The sequence below is a fragment of the Hemicordylus capensis genome, chromosome 1 (genome assembly GCF_027244095.1).
Source record: "Hemicordylus capensis ecotype Gifberg chromosome 1, rHemCap1.1.pri, whole genome shotgun sequence".
Taxonomy (NCBI): Eukaryota; Metazoa; Chordata; class Lepidosauria; order Squamata; family Cordylidae; genus Hemicordylus; species Hemicordylus capensis.
This window is the reverse complement of record NC_069657.1, coordinates 195,889,866-195,905,664: the sequence shown is the minus strand read 5'-3', so window position 1 is coordinate 195,905,664 and position 15,799 is coordinate 195,889,866. Positions and strand designations below refer to the sequence as shown.

The 15,799-nt window shown below is 42.9% G+C and overlaps 1 protein-coding gene across 18 annotated transcripts in view; it reads right to left on the bottom strand.

Annotated features, from left to right (window-relative positions):
- MYO3B (myosin IIIB) overlaps nucleotides 1–15,799 on the bottom strand; it is a 523,310-nt gene that overhangs the window by 167,334 nt on the left and 340,177 nt on the right. Inside the window, exon 29 of one of the 18 annotated variants that reach the window (XM_053283488.1) lies at nucleotides 15,746–15,789. The exons of the other annotated variants lie outside the window; for them this stretch is intronic. Within the exon in view, the coding sequence (XP_053139463.1) occupies nucleotides 15,786–15,789 (4 nt within the window). The 3' untranslated portion in view covers nucleotides 15,746–15,785. Of the gene's footprint in view, nucleotides 1–15,745; nucleotides 15,790–15,799 lie in introns of those variants that run through there. 18 annotated transcript variants of the gene reach the window in all.

The following is a 15,799-nucleotide window of genomic DNA, read 5'->3' as shown; positions in this document are numbered from 1 at the left end:
CATTTTATGACTAACACACATCTTTCCATATCTGAATATAACAAGCAGGCAATACTTTACCATTTCTTTGATTAATAAAAAATATTAAATCTTGCCAAATCTCAAAAAAAGAATATAGTTTCTTTTGATTGTCCTGTTCGAAGATGCAACAAATGAGTTAATTTCTCTACTGTGACTATAAACCAAAGCTTATTTTACCATTAAGCTAAATATCCCATGCTTCCAATTTTTAGTTAACACATTTCAGGTGGTTATCAACATATAATTCATCAACTCTTTAGATTTTATTACCATCCAGTTGTAGGCCATCCTTTTTGTGTGGGAATATTTGGAGGGCATAATAGGGTAAAGGATAACTGGGTGAGAATGAGAGATATGTACCGTAATGGTACGTTAGTTTCCTTGGAACAGATAAAACTAAAAATTTCAAATTTTAATCTTACTTGGTTTCCATATTATAGGGACATAGGAACATAAGAAGCTGCCATATACTGAATCAGACCATTGGTCAGGTCTATCTAGCTCAGTATGGTCTACACAGACTGGCAGCAGCTTCTCCAAGGTTGCAGGCAGGATTCTCTCTCAGTCCTATCTTGGAGAAGCCAGGGAGGGAACTTGAAACCTTCTGCTCTTCCCAGAGCGGCTCTATCCCCTAAGGGGAATATCTTACTGTACTCACACATGTCAAGTCTCTCTTTCATATGCAACTAGGGCAGACCCTGCTTAGCTAAGGGGACAAGTCATGCTTGCTACCACAAGATCAGCTCTCCTCTCCATCTGCTGTAACTGTGTTTCCCCCCTCTTCTCAACAAAATATCCAAGCAGCCAAAAGACAACTAACTAAATTTGAAAAATTAATATTAGGTATTGATACATCAACTAAATGGCTAACATCTAAACTTTATGCTGTTCTGTTGGAATATAAGATCTCACATTGGATGGATAAAAATTAGTTTGGGAAAATGATTACAAATAGTCATTGATGAAGGGGATTGGAATAAGATTTGGTTTTCTATATTTCCATCCTCTGCTCAAATTAGAGACAATTATCGTAAAATAATGTATTGATGGTACATGATATATATTACTATATATGATATAATATATATTATATTACTAAATTATATTACTAAAAACATATATTACTAAAAACAAATCTATGCTCTATTAGAACGACTAATGAGAAGGGCACATATTTCCATCTATGGTGGATGTACCTAATGAGTAGAACCTTTTGGGACTTGGTATTTGCAGAAATGGGTAAAATCGTTAATCAGGAAATTAAAACAGACCCTCAGCTAACATTGTTGGAAATATTTACTGAAGATAATAAAGTAATAAAGGCATAGAATTTTGATATCAGCCGATGCAGAAATTCCTGGAAATACTTTCAGTTAAAATCTCACAGCTATGCAGATGGACAAATGCAGCATAAGCCCACTCACACTTTCATTTCCTATCCATGCCAGCTAGTTGTGTGTGTGCATGTGCTACCATGTGTAGGGTGTGGCTTCTGGCACACCATAGCATGTACTCAAAAAGCACATGGCAATCAATCCAAATGATCAGCTGTGTGCAGGCTTTGTGTGTGAACCCTGCATATATTTCAGGTGGTTACCCCTGCTAACTGGGCAAAGAGGCACCTTTTACCGTGGTGATTCTCTTTATCTAGCAGGGGGAGATTAACTGGCCATATCCACCCCCAGCAAAGTACTACCAGTGACTGTTGCTGGTGTGTGTCTTATGTTTCTTTTTAGAATATGAGCCCTTTGGTGACAGGGAGCCATCTTATTTGTTATTTCTCTTTGTAAACCGCCCTGAGCCATTTTTGGAAGGGCGGTATAGAAATCGAATTATTATTATTATTATTTCTGACTGGTTTGTTTTATCCAGACATCGAGTCCTTTCCAAGGACCTGGGATGCCAGAATTTTATTGTCAATGGTTATAGATATCGTCGCAGAATATAGGCTGTTCCCAGTAAAGCTGCTTTTTGTAATTGGTTGATGGTGATTTCTGTGGCCCCTATGGTGTTGAGGTGCTCTTCAAGGTCTTTTGGAACTGTACCCAGGGCGCCAATTACCACTGGGATTATTTTGGTCTTCTTCTGCCACAGCCTTTCAATTTCAATTTGTAGATCTTTGTATTTGGTGATTTTTTCTATTTCTTTTTCTTCTATTCTGCTATCCCCTGGTATTGCTATGTCGATTATTTTGACTTGTTTTTCTTTCTTCTCGACTACAGTGATATCTGGTGTATTGTGTGGCAGATGTTTGTCTGTTTTTAGTCGGAAGTCCCATAATATTTTTACATCTTCATTTTCTTCAACTTTTTCAATTTGATGGTCCCACCAGTTTTTGGCTACAGGTAGCTTGTATTTTTTGCAGATGTTCCAGTGTATCATCCCTGCTACCTTGTCATGCCTTTGTTTGTAGTCAGTCTGTGCGATCTTCTTACAACAGCTGATCAGGTGGTCCACTGTTTCATCTGCTTCTTTACAAAGGCGGCACTTGCTGTTTGTTGTGGATTTTTCTACTTTTGCTCTTATTGCATTTGTTCTTAGTGCCTGTTCTTGTGCAGCCAGTATTAAACCCTGTTTCTTTCTTCAAGTTGCCATTCTTAAGCCATTGCCAGGTCTTGGTGATATCTGATTTCCCACTTATATTGTGTAAATATTGACCATGCAGGGGCTTATTTCTCCATTTTTCTGCTCGGTTCTTGACTTGTTCTTTCTTGTAGGCCTGCTTTGTTTCATTGGTGTTGAATAGTTTCGCGTTCTTGACCATTTGAAGTGCATCTTCTTCACTGTCCCTTATATATTCTTCAAGGCCTTGAAAATTATTATTATTATTATTACTACTATTATTTTCCTGGGCTACCTTGTGCCCAGTGGTGAGACTAAGTTGTAAATAATTACAAGCGATTTGTAACCCCAGTAGTAATCTCTCTCTTTGGCTGTTGTCCATCTAATTCAAAGGACATAGCTGAGTGCAGGATGAAAGGTAAAGTGTGCTGTCAAGTCAATTTCAACTCCTGGCGCCCACAGAGCCCTGTGGTTTTCTTTGGTAGAATACAGAAGGAGTTTACCATTGCCTCCTCTTGTGCAGTATGAGATGATGCCTTTCAGCATCTTCCTATATCGCTGCTGCCCGATACAGTACCAGCAGGGATTTGAACCTGCAACCTTCTGCTAGATAGTCAAGCATTTCCCTGCTGTGCCACTTAAGGTGACACAGGATGAAAGATCTGTGGCCAAAATACTTTGCATTCCAGGGATTTCTAGGGTATACTATGGCTTCTTTGGGAGATATTTACAGCATAGTGGGGCTATAAGGAATGGTAAAAGAAAACCCAGGTAACTTCTACACTTTATCATAGCCAAAATGCTGAGAAGCGATGAGGTAGGTATAGGTAACTTCTATAAGCAACTGGAACGCAAGTGGAGGAGAACTCGGCTCGAATCTGACAGGATGCAGCATAGAACCCATTTGAAGACTTACACGATGGCAGTGCGTGCAGCAAAAAAGAGTTTTGGTCAGCGTGCATTGCATCTGTGGACTTGCATACGGCAGAGTTATCCCGGGTTGTGAGGAGTATAATCGCTGCTCCTTCTGCCTCAGATCAGCTCCCAGAGATACTCTGCTGTGACGCCTTTAGTGGGTTCTTTGCGGATAAAATCTCCTGTATTCGGGCTGACTTGGACTCCACTACTTCTGCAGGGTCTGTGAGGGAGGTATCCAGAGATCCCTCCTGCAGTATTAGGTTGGATCAGTTTCAATTTGTGACTCCTGATGACCTGGACAAGCTGCTTGGAGAGGTACGGCCTACCACTTGTTCTCTGGATCCTTGCCCAAACTGGCTGCTTCGATCTAGCGGAGAGATTGTTGGAGATGACCTAGTTAATATCATAAATGCATGGCTGAGGGAGGGTAGGGTGCCTCCTTGTTTGAAGGAGGCAATAGTTAGACCTCTTCTCAAGAAGCCTTCCCTGGATCCCTCAGCAATGGATAGTTATAGGCCAATCTCCAATCTCCCCTGGTTGGGCAAGGTAATCGAGAGGGTGGTGGCCAACCAGCTCCAGGTGGTTTTGGAGGAAACTGATTATCTAGACCCATTTCAAACTGGCTTTAGAACGTGCTATAGGGTTGAGACAGCCTTGGTCGGCCTGATGGATGACCTTTACCAGGGAATAGACAGAGGGATTGTGACTCTGTAGGTCCTCTTGGATCTCTCGGTGACGTTCAATACCATCAACCATGGTATCCTTCTGGGTTGCCTGGGGGAGTTGGGAATAGGAGGCACTGCTTTGCAGTGATTTAGTTCCTATCTCTCAGGTAGATCCCAGATGGTGGAGCTTGGTGACAGTCACTCCTCAGAGCAGGAGCTGTTATATGGAGTCCCCCAGGGCTCCATTCTGTCACCAATATCTACATGAAACCGCTGGGTGAGGTCATCAGGAGATTTGGTGCTGGGTGTTATTAGTATGCTGATGACACCCAAATCTACTTCTCCCTTTCATCTTCAGGAAATGGCACCCATTCTCTAAATGCCTGCCTATAGGCAGTAATGGGCTGGATGAGGGATAACAAATTGAAGCCGAATCCAAGCAAAACGGAGGTGCTCATTGTGGGGGCTCAGAATCTGAGGGGTGAGTTAGATCTTCCTGTGCTGGATGGGGTTACACTCCCCCAAAATGAGCAGGTGCACAGCTTGGGAGTACTCCTGGACCCAGGCCTCACCTTGGTATCTCAGGTGGAGGCCATGGCCAGGAGTGCTTTCTGTCAGCTTCGGCTGATTCGACAGCTGAGCCCATTCCTCGGAGAGACCTCAAAACAGTGGTGCATCAGCTGGTAACCTCCCGGCTCGACTACTGCAATGCGCTCTACGTGGGGCTGCTTTTGTACGTAGTCCGGAAACTTCAGTTAGTTCAGAATGCGGCAGCCAGATTGGTCTCTGGGGCAACCCGGAGAGCATATTATGCCTGTTTTGAAACAGCTACACTGGCTGCCGATATGTTTCTAGGCAAAATACAAAGTGCTGGTTATTACCTTTAAAGCCCTGAATGGCTTAGGCCAAAGTTACCTTAGAGAGCGCCTTCTTCTGCGTGATCCCCACTGCACATTAAGGTCATCTGAGGAGGTTCATCTCCAGTTACCACCAGCTTGTCTGGTGGCGACTCAGAGGCGGGCCTTCTCTATAGATGCTCCAGGGCTATGGACTGCGCTCCCTGCAGATATCCATAATTTGAATTCTCTACTAGCCTTCAGGAGAGCCCTTAAAACGTATCAGTTTGGCCTGGCTTTCCAGGGTTTTTAAACCAGTTTTAATATTTTAACCCGGTTTTAGGGTTTTTAATTACTGTGATTGTTTAATTGTTGTTTTAAAATGTTTTTGTTAATTGTTGTTATATTGTGTTTTTTTTGTTTGTTTGTTTGTTTTAGCACTTTACTGTTTTAATGGTTTGTTTTAATTGTAAACCACCCTGAGCCATTTTAGAAAGGCGGTATAAAAAAATCAAATCAATCAATCAATCAATCAATGTAAGGGTTCTAATTTTTACCACAGACACCAGGGTTCAAATCCTGGCTCAGCATAAAGCTCATTGGGTTTCCTTGGCTAGTGACTCTCTCTTAACATAATTTACTTGCGGGTTATTGGGAGGATACAGTAGGGCAGCCCACATCAATGTACATCATTGGGGCAGCCCAATATCAAGGTCTTACTGTGCCTGAGGCAAATCACCAAATGCTGTGCCACCTTGAACCTCTGGTGGGGGGCAGCCCCTTTTCAGAATTGACCCTTGTGAGCCTTGAAAGTGGCAAGCTGGAGGGAAGTTTCCCAGCACCTTCTCTTCTCTCCTTGTGCTTCTTGCAAGCTGAGCAAGGAGTGAAAGGCACTTTGTGCAAAGCTTGCAAGCGTTGGATCGCTCCCAAAGAGCTGCTCTAATGGCAGCAGTGGGGGACACCTTGCTGCCCTGTGGTGCCACAAGCATCTGCTGCCTGAGGGACTACCTTCCCTATACACCACCCAGAACTCATTCAGGCTCTCCACATGAGCAGTGTGGGGAGATTGGGCCACAGACGAGCAGGGAGCCATCCCTGGGTGGCTGGATCGGCCGCCCACACAACTACTGGCTCCGTCACAGAGCTGGTAGGGGCAGCAGGGATCAGGGGCCACGTGGCCCCTGGAAGTCCCAGGATGTCCTGCGCAAGTGCGCAGGGCATTCTGGGGAAACCTTTGAGGCCAGGAGGCTGCTTGTAGCCTCCCAGTCGGGGGTCTGCTTGTGTGTCACCACGGTGGTACACAAACAGTAAAATGGGGTTAGCGGAGCGCTCGCTCTGCTAACCTCACTTAAGGGAGGGAAGGGAACTTAAGCAGGCTAACTGCTGGGAGCTGAGCAGGAGCCCACGGCCACAGGAAAGCAGGCTGAGCTCCCTTAGCCCGCTTTCTTGCAGTCGTGAGAATAGCCTCATTGGGTGAGATGTAAAAAATGATGATGATGATGATGATGATGATGATGATGATGATGATATGATTCCATAAGACTTTACACAAGCAGATTTCATTTCACGTTTGTCCTGCAACAATCTATCAAGTACTGTAAACACAGTCTTTCCATGAGTGACAGACTCTCTCTGCATTCCGAAAGGCACTTTTGGATCCAACACCATACTTGCATGTCTTTTAAAAACAATCCCTAAAGCCAACACCATCTGTAACTGGGAATACTGGAGAAAAAAGAATATACATTTACATTTTTTTGCAAGCAAATTTAAGGGGAGAAGATTTGCTTGAGATCCCCCCCTCCCCACACCATTCCATCCATCTGTAACCCGTAGTTAATTGCGAGCAGTCCTTTTAGCTTAGTGACACTGAAGGATGGTTGGGGCTGAAATTCTGTCAGCATGTGTCATGACTACAATTAGTTTACAATAAAAATGACTTCCACATCCATCTTCATTACAAAAGGGGGAAAAATGCAATCCCAGAGGGGAAAAGGGTTCCATAGCTTTAGTGTGGTTCTATAAATGAATAACTGCAGAGTTAAAGAGAATTAACTCTGTTCATCAAACTCCTACAATTTTTCCTGGTTAAGTGGCAGTTCTAGGAGCATTTCAGTATATTCTCTGGAGATTTTGAAAATCCCAAGGGCAGAGATCAGGATCCTCCCCGCAATCTGATCTTAAAGTCCCTTTGCCCACTATTTGATTCATAATGAAAACAAATCCAAGAAAACTGAGACATATTTTCATGCTTTCCTTCATTCAGAACATGTTCCTAAATGTATTGGAGAAGCAAAAACATCAACGTGCTCCACATCAACACTTAACAGCCAATTCAAGTTTCTCTTGCTTTATCTTTGTAAATTCTAATTGAGGTTTCTTCTGTTTAGTTTGATGGCAAAGAAGCTATGGTCCTACAAAGAGGCTTACTTGTAAAACATCAGAAAATGGCTCCCTTTCACGCCCTCACCTGCCATGCATAAGGAGGGCAGCTTTGAGAATGGCTTGGAAGGCGAAGAAGCAGGAATGGCATGCTTGCTGGCTTTTGCTCATGGAGTTAGGATTATGGATTTTTATTTGACAAAAATTCACACCTTACAGATCATTAATGCACTTTATGTACTTACAAAGCAGAAAGGAAAATTAACCATAAATTCACAAGTACAAAAAAATACTGTTACATAAGTAATGTATCATCACACACACACACACACACTCCATCATATACCTTTGATACAATTAAAAAAAAACTTTTCAACTTTTAATACCTTCTGCATTATATAAAGTAAAATGTGCCATCAAGTCAATTTCGACTCCTGGCACCCACAACTGATTTCAACTCAAACGGAAAGGAAAGGAAATATAAGGTTATGCAACTCAGAAAATTCTATGCAGCAAAAACATGAGCATGAGAACCCAAATGAGAATCCTATCTCTCAGGTAATGGGGGTAGGGAGGCACCTAGCATCCACTGCCAGGAACATTGCCAGGTAAACTTAGAAGTGGTGTTCTTTGCGTATGGGCATAACTGTCTCAATTTACTGAGGATGAATCAAATGGATGTCTTGGGACTGACCCATGACCCCCCACCCTAACTGTTTTCCAGTCGCTTGCCTTTCAGTTTTCCCCTCCTCCTTTGGAACATCACTGCTCTGATGACCATAAGATTGATAACATGTATGATGGACCACAGGAAGATTCATCTCGCTCCCTGTTCCCTCTTTCTATTTCATGGTCCTTTGATGACCTCATTGTTACCTGCTCCTGAGCAGATCCCTTCCCAGGACTGGCGCTGTTGATCAGGCCAATCCAATGCTTCCAATATTTCCCTCCACATTCTCTTGGTGACTGGACACGCCTGTAAAAGGTGAGCTGTTGTCACCTTTTACACTCCTGTAAAAGGTGAGCCATTGTATCCCTTCTTTGCTCCTTTTGCAGGTCAATTGGTGGTGTAGTGGTTAGAGTGCTGGACTAGGACCGGGGGGACCCGAGTTCAAATCCCTATTCAGCCATGAGACTTGCTGGGTGACTCTGGGCCAGTCACTTCTCTCTCAGCCTAGCCTACTTCACAGGGTTGTTGTGAAAGAGAAACTCAAGTATGTAGTACACCGCTCTGGGCTCCTTGGAGGAAGATTGGGATATAAAATGTAAATAATAATAATTATTATTATTGTTCCTCTACAGTTTTCCAGGGGCAGCTTCAGTGTTATCTAGCAGTTTGTGATAGGCTCTCCACTGGACTTCCCAGAGGTGGTAGGGGTCTGTGTGGTATCCTTAAAAGCTAGTATTGAGAAGTCGGGAGCCCTCAGATACAGAGGTCCTTGATTGTGTACGTGTTCACTTGTTCTCAATGGTTCAAAAATGTAGACGCACACAATTTCATAATAGATTATGGATATCAAAGCTTTGTCTGGCCCTCAGGCCTTTTCTTTAATCTGTTCAGCTGGGATCTTGCATTATTTCACAAGGGTGGCTGCTTCCTTCAAGTATGATGGTAGAAGTATGTCTATACTCTGTCTTCTCTTCCCCACATCATCTGCACCCCCAAAGGGTCCCCGACCATCTTTCTGCCATCAGGTACCATGGAAAGTTGTTTCTGGGATTCATTTCAGTGCCCTCATCTCTCTCCCTTTCTATCTCCACCCACCTCTTAAAATTGGCCATGATGTAGACAGTGAGCAACCTGGGCACAAGCACCTGAAGGCTGAGCCTGCTGTCCTCGATGCTTTTATATGCCAATCCTTTGGCTACTGGGAGGCAGATGGTGCCCCACAGAAATTTGAAAAAGGTTTCCATGACCCTTGAAATGATGGGTTCCAGTGGGGGGAAGATGTTGACCAAGAAAAGCACACATGGTAGGCAATAGGTTGCTAAAAATATCCTTGGGGGGGGGGATTTAATTGCCCCTTCTCCTAAATTGCCCCTAAACTGGTGGGTCGTTTGCTCTGCCCAATCATTCCAATTCTCTTTCCAGCCATCTTCTTGAAAGTAGAATTTGATCCCCAGAATTTGGTTTTCTTTACCACTTCTGCCAGTGGAATACTCCCTTCCCTTCCCCCTCCCGGGCCTTCCAGGGGCAAGACCTCCCATTCCATGTTCCTGAGCAGCAGGCAGAGCCGACATCATTTCTCCCTGTTAACTATGGCTCCCCAAACCCTCCTCTAGTCCTCCAAATTCTTTCAGATTTCAGTCTTTTATCTCTTTGACTTTCAGAAAAGACTTAGATGTAATCTGCATGAGCTATGGCTATGAGTTTTGCATTGTCTGCCAATCCTGGAGATTGCAGATGGAAGCAGAGTAAAGAACGGTCACTCCCCAGGACTGTTCTCAGGAGAGGATCAATCACTGCCACATACAGCAATGGACTCAAGAGGCACCCTTGTCTCAGACTGGATGTCACACTGATATGTTTGCTTAAGTGTCCATTGATGGAGAGGCAGACTGCAATCTTGTTATATAGGGTTTTCAGAAATCCTACAAAAAGGTCAGCGATTCCCTGCCACCAGAAGGCAGCCCACAAATAATCATGATGGACCCTGTCAAAGGCTTTTGTTTGGTCGAGCCATAACAGGGTACCACTCCATTACTTCCTCCTGCAGTTTTCTATGACCTCTCACATCAACCAGTGAGTCTGTCATTCTTCTGCCTGGGACATTGGACAGTTCTGGAGCTATCAATTTGGAGGTCACTTTAGACAGACTGACATTTAGAACTTTAGCCATCAATTGGTAATCAACATTTGTCATGGTAATTGGGTGCCAGCTCCCCAGTGCTACTGGATCTCCTTCTTTCTTCTGGGGAAAAAAAAAAGAGTTTCCCTTCATAGAAGGAAGCACCAAACTCCTGATGAACCATCAAGACCGCATTGAATATCTTAACCAATTTTGGTGCCAGCAAGTCATTTTGTAAGATTCATAACCGATACCATCGGGACCTGGAGCAGAGCAGGACTTAGCTGAGCTCTGAGTTTTAATTATCTCCTCTTATGTAATCAGAGAAGTGAGCATTTTACATTCTTCCACAGTCAAACATTCCTGTTCTCTTTTTGCTGGGAGGGCATTAAAAAAGCTTTCACTTTCTCAGTGATGATTTCACGGTGCTCATACAATTTCTTGTAAAAGCCCGTCATGATTTGTACCATCCCTTGCAGGTTCCATTTCAGATCACTATTCTCAGAATCTTTACAACCGATGAATTGTGTGGTGGTCTTGGCAGCTGACCTTTGTTTTTCCCATTCATTGCTCTCCACTCAGGGCCCCTTGGTCTGGCACTGTTCTTTGCGCATGTGTGCATTCTTCCACTTCTGATGGAAATCCTGAAGGGCGTCCAACACCCTCTGCAGCTCTGCCTACCTGATGTTTCTGGATCCTGAATTTATGAATTTGTAAAAAACCAGTGTAAACTGGCATGGTATTTCTGGATCTCCAGGTTTGCCTTTTCTGGGACAGGCAGAATCTTTTAACCATATTCTCCAATTCATCCTAGCAGAGGGCCACATCTTGTAAATTACAGTCTATAACTGCAATTATATAGTGGAGAAAAGTCCCTGTGCAGCTTTCACTTGCATCCTTGAACCCTTGTCAGCACAAAGCCTGAGGTATTAGGCACCACATGGGTCTCCCTCTGGGCGCAATCCCTTCAATAGAGAACTAGGTTTTCAGAAGTCCATAGTCAGACCAGAGCATGATCCAGATCACAATTTATTCTACCTGATGCTCCTTCGAGGTCCATATCTTAACCAGACGGCTCGCCACATTTGGGTGAAAATAGGTGAAATGGTTGTTGTCAGTCCTGAGATATTTTGCCCCATACTCTTCAAGTTTAACCATCAGTAGAAAGCTCACTCCATTGAAAACTTGCTTTCCCATTTCCTGAAGCTCCTTGTTCTTCAGTAAAGAGTTCAGGTGATTTCCCTCTCCCGTGAGGGGTGGGGATTCATCCTCCCGCTTCTTCCAGCATATGCCTAGGGGATCACTCATCCTGTCTGTGGGGGTTGATCGATTATTGAAATCACTTGCTACTATGAGGTGGCAATTACCCTCCATGTGGTCTGCAAGGCAATCCCAAAATCTCCTTCTCTCCACTTGTCTGATGGGGCCATATAAAGCGCAAAGGCAGTACATTACCACAGAATCATGTTCCTAAGTTCCTCCTCTCTTAACGGGTCCAAGACTTTAAAGGCTATCACAACAATCTCCTAGGGATGTGCAAAACCTTTCAGTGTAAAATGTTTTGACTTGAAATGGGCCATTTTGAGTGTTTCAATCTCAAAACAAAACACCCTTTAAAATAAAGCCTATTTTGAATTTGAAACAAAGCAAACCCATTTTGAGTCGTTTCAAGCTCCATTTTGTAGGCCTGTTTTTCCCTTGCTGATTGGTTTTCTGGCACTAGCTGTTGTAAACTCCCCACAGTCACCACACCGTCCATAATTTACGATGTAGTATCAGGCAAAAAGATGTCTCCGGTTATACACTTCCTCCAGGCAGGCACAAGGTTTTGTCAAGCATCTGTAAAGAAGCACAAGAGAACAAATCACTACTGAGTACCAAGTCCAACCCGTATTCCCCGCAACCAAGGTTGCTCACCAGATCCCAAAGGTCCTGAGTCCAAGGGTCCAAGGAGTCACAGAGGGAGGTCTGGAGGCTGTTGATGAGTTGTCTCCAGCAGCCCGTCTCAAAAGATGCTGCAGAATTTATAGCAGGTTGCCAGCTGGAATCAATCAGCTACCCTCAATCAGTCTCATGCATGCTGCATGTGATTGCTATGTCTCAACTCCCTGACTTGGTCATGCCACTTCTCATGCCTGCCTGCTCTGGGAGATAACAGCAGCAGTGAGAGTTCCACCTGAGATTCATTACTCTGCTCTGCCTCCTGCACCAAGCCTTCCTCCTGGCCCATCACAAGTGCCTCCTCCCTCCTATCACAGAGCTGACCCTCAGGATCCCTCAGGTAAATTCACTGCCTCCCATTTCAGGACCACAAGGATATATCATCCGCCTTTGGTATGACAGAAGGATAGAATAGCCGAGGCACTCCTCTGTGCTACTTCTGAAGCATGATCTAAATGTGCATCTCTCTGACCAGATGAATGGAAGCTTATTCCTAGAAAGTTAAAACAGTGTACCTGGTCTACTTATTTTGTTACCATTAATATACCAACTATTATCCTTAACTCTCCTAGCAAAAATCACTATTTTCATCTTTTGATAGTTTATCAGCAGCTTTTCATCCTCACAGAATTGTGCAAAGGATGTTAGGGCTCTTCTTAGCCCTACAACAGACCGTGAAAGAATAACCATATAATCGGTGTACAAAAGTAGTGAGACATGCCTATAAGCTAATTTAGGTGGGTGGAACTCTTTTTTATTAAGATGTACTACTGGATTGATATAGTAATTAAATAGTAATGGGACAAGCATACACCCTTGTTTGTAGGGATGTGCGAATTGATTTGGGTACAAATCGATTTGTACCCAAATCTAGCTGATTTGGGTGATTTGGAGACAAAACAAATCACCCCTGTGGTCCATTGGCTAGATTTGGCTCTAAATCGAATCACGCCTGATTCTATTTGAATTGATTCATGATTTGGATCCCTCCCATTAATTCCCCTAGATTCCCAGATTTTATTTTTTAAAAAGCTGAGCTCTAGCACTTGTAGAAGTGGAGTTATGGAGCAAAGTGTGTGGTCACTATTTTTCAAGTGTTTGGATTCTTTGCTATATAATAACTTTTCCTTAATGATTCCTATGAGTATTCATTACACACCTCCATTTTTTCTATTCATTTTGACTGTCTTTTTGACAGTGTCAACTGCCATGTGCCAACTACACCCCCCTCCCACCCACAAGGCAGTGGGGTACTACTCAGTTTATGTTCTAGGATTTTTTTTCTCAAGTGTTTAGGCTCTTTGGTGTCTAATAACCTTTCCTAATAATGAATCCCTATGAGGATTCATTACACACCAAAGAGTCTAAACATCTCAAAAAATTCCTAAAATATAAACTGAGTACCCATTGGCTTGTTGGTTAGTTGGAACATGGGGTGCCACTAATTCCCCACCCCCACCAGCAAAGCAGTGGGGTCAAAATGAGCAGAAGAAATGAAAGTGCGTAACGAAGATACCAAAGAATCTAATCACTTCAAAAATTCATTTTAAAAAACCAAACTGAGTACCCCAGTGTGTGTGTGTGTGTGTGTGTGTGTGTGTGTGTGTGTGTGTGTGTGTGTGTGTGGAGGGGGGTAGTTGACGCATGGCAGTTGACAGCACTGTCCAATGACACTCAAAATGAACAGAAGAAACGAAGGTGTATAATGAATCCTCATAGGGATTCATTATGAGGAAAGGTTATTAGACACTAAATAATCTAAACACCTCAATATTCCTAAATAAATCAAATGTGTACCCACTGCCTTGCAGGTGGTGTGTGTGTAGTTGGCACATGGAAGTTGACAGTTGGCACTGTCCAATGAGAGTCCAAATGAACAAAAGAAATGAAGGTGTGGAATGAATCCTCATAGGGAATCATTATGAGGAAAAGTTATTATACACCAAAGAATACAAACACTTGAAAAATAATGACCATACATTTTGCTCTATAACTCCACTTCTGCAAGGGCTAGAGCTTAGCTTTATGTTTTTAAATGAAAGCTGGGGATCCATGTCACGGTCACGATAGGGTGACTTCGAATCTCCATTATTTCCTATGGTGGAAATATACAAAATCAGTAAAAATGAAAAAAAAATCATTAAAATCAACCAAGCACTCCACCACCTAGAAATTTGGGTGGTAGATGGCACCCATGGGGACCTACCCACCAACCAAATTTGGTGCCCCCAGGACCTTGTTAAGTGGTCCAAATTGATCTGAATCTAAATCTAATTGAATCAAATACAAATCGAATCTGGGGGTGCTGGGGGAGTAGATTTGGACACAAAACAAATCAGGGGTGATTTGTTTGGGGCACAAATTGAATTTAAAAAATCAGGTTTTTTACTACTTGTTTGACTCCTCATATTGTAGGGACTGAATTGGTTAATTGACCTTGAATGCCACATCTAACTCTCAATGCAGCTTGTATATCGGCAATGGGAATTGTTTATCAATATTAGTTAGCAATCGTTTCTTCAATAACCTCTCTCTAGAGATGGAATAAAAAGCAGACTTTAGATCTACAAAGGCCTAATGAAGCGGGATCTTAAAACCGTGTACCTACTTCTCCATTAGAAGTTGCAAAATCATCGCTTGATCTATTGTAGATCTTTCTGGCCTAAATCCTGCTTATTCTTCAGCTAGAATATTGTTATCTTCTATCCAGTCATAGAACTTCACAAATAGGTGCTTTGTGTAAAGCTTGCTGACCACATTCAAAAGGCTGATTGGGTGATAGTTGGCAGGATCTTTCCTTTGCCCTTTTTTATGGAGAGGGACAACAGTCTTTCGGGGTATGGGTGGATTTATCAATATATGTGAAGAGTGCTGCCAATGCTGGTGACCACCAGTCAATATTGGATTGGAATACCTCAGCATGAATAAAATAATGACCAGGGGCCTTCTTCCTTTTCAGTTGTCCAGTTAATTGCTTCATCTTCCCAACAGATACAGGTGGCCAGTTTGATAATGTCTGCATGGATGGCTCTGCACAAGGGAAATACAGTCCACTGAGTCACTTGGTTGCATGTATGTTGAATGGAAGTGAGCTTCCCATACTGCCGCAGATATATGGCATTCCAATTTACTGCCTGATCTTTGTGTCACACTATGCCAAAATGTGCAAGAGTCTCTAGATTTTACAGCCTCTGTCAGTTGCTGCCAGTTTTCTTTAGTTGCTTTCCTTTTTTATCTAAAAGTAACCATTTGGATTGGGGATTTTTTAACAAGGCTTGTGCATTTGTGGCATCTGTAGTTTCCTTATAGTGCCTGTAGAAGCTGATGCGGTCTTTTTCGGCCTGTATACTCCTGGTCGAACCATGATTTTAACCTTGGATCCCCTGATTGCCTAATCCTCACTTCTTTATTAATCAGGAACCCCTGAAGTTTGTTAATAAGTTCTCTAACTTATTATCATTGTCACTCATTAAATTTACCTTGATTTGCTGTAACCTATCTGAATGGATTAGCTGGGCAACTACTTCATTCACTTCAGCCGTCCATTTAACCCGCACATTAACGCATCCCCTTCCAGATCAGTTTGATGGTAACTAAAAGATGTACATAAACTTCAGATAGCTTTAAGCTTAAATTTATTGGGAGGTGGTCACTGTCTGGGCAGCCCAATATCACCTGGAAAGAG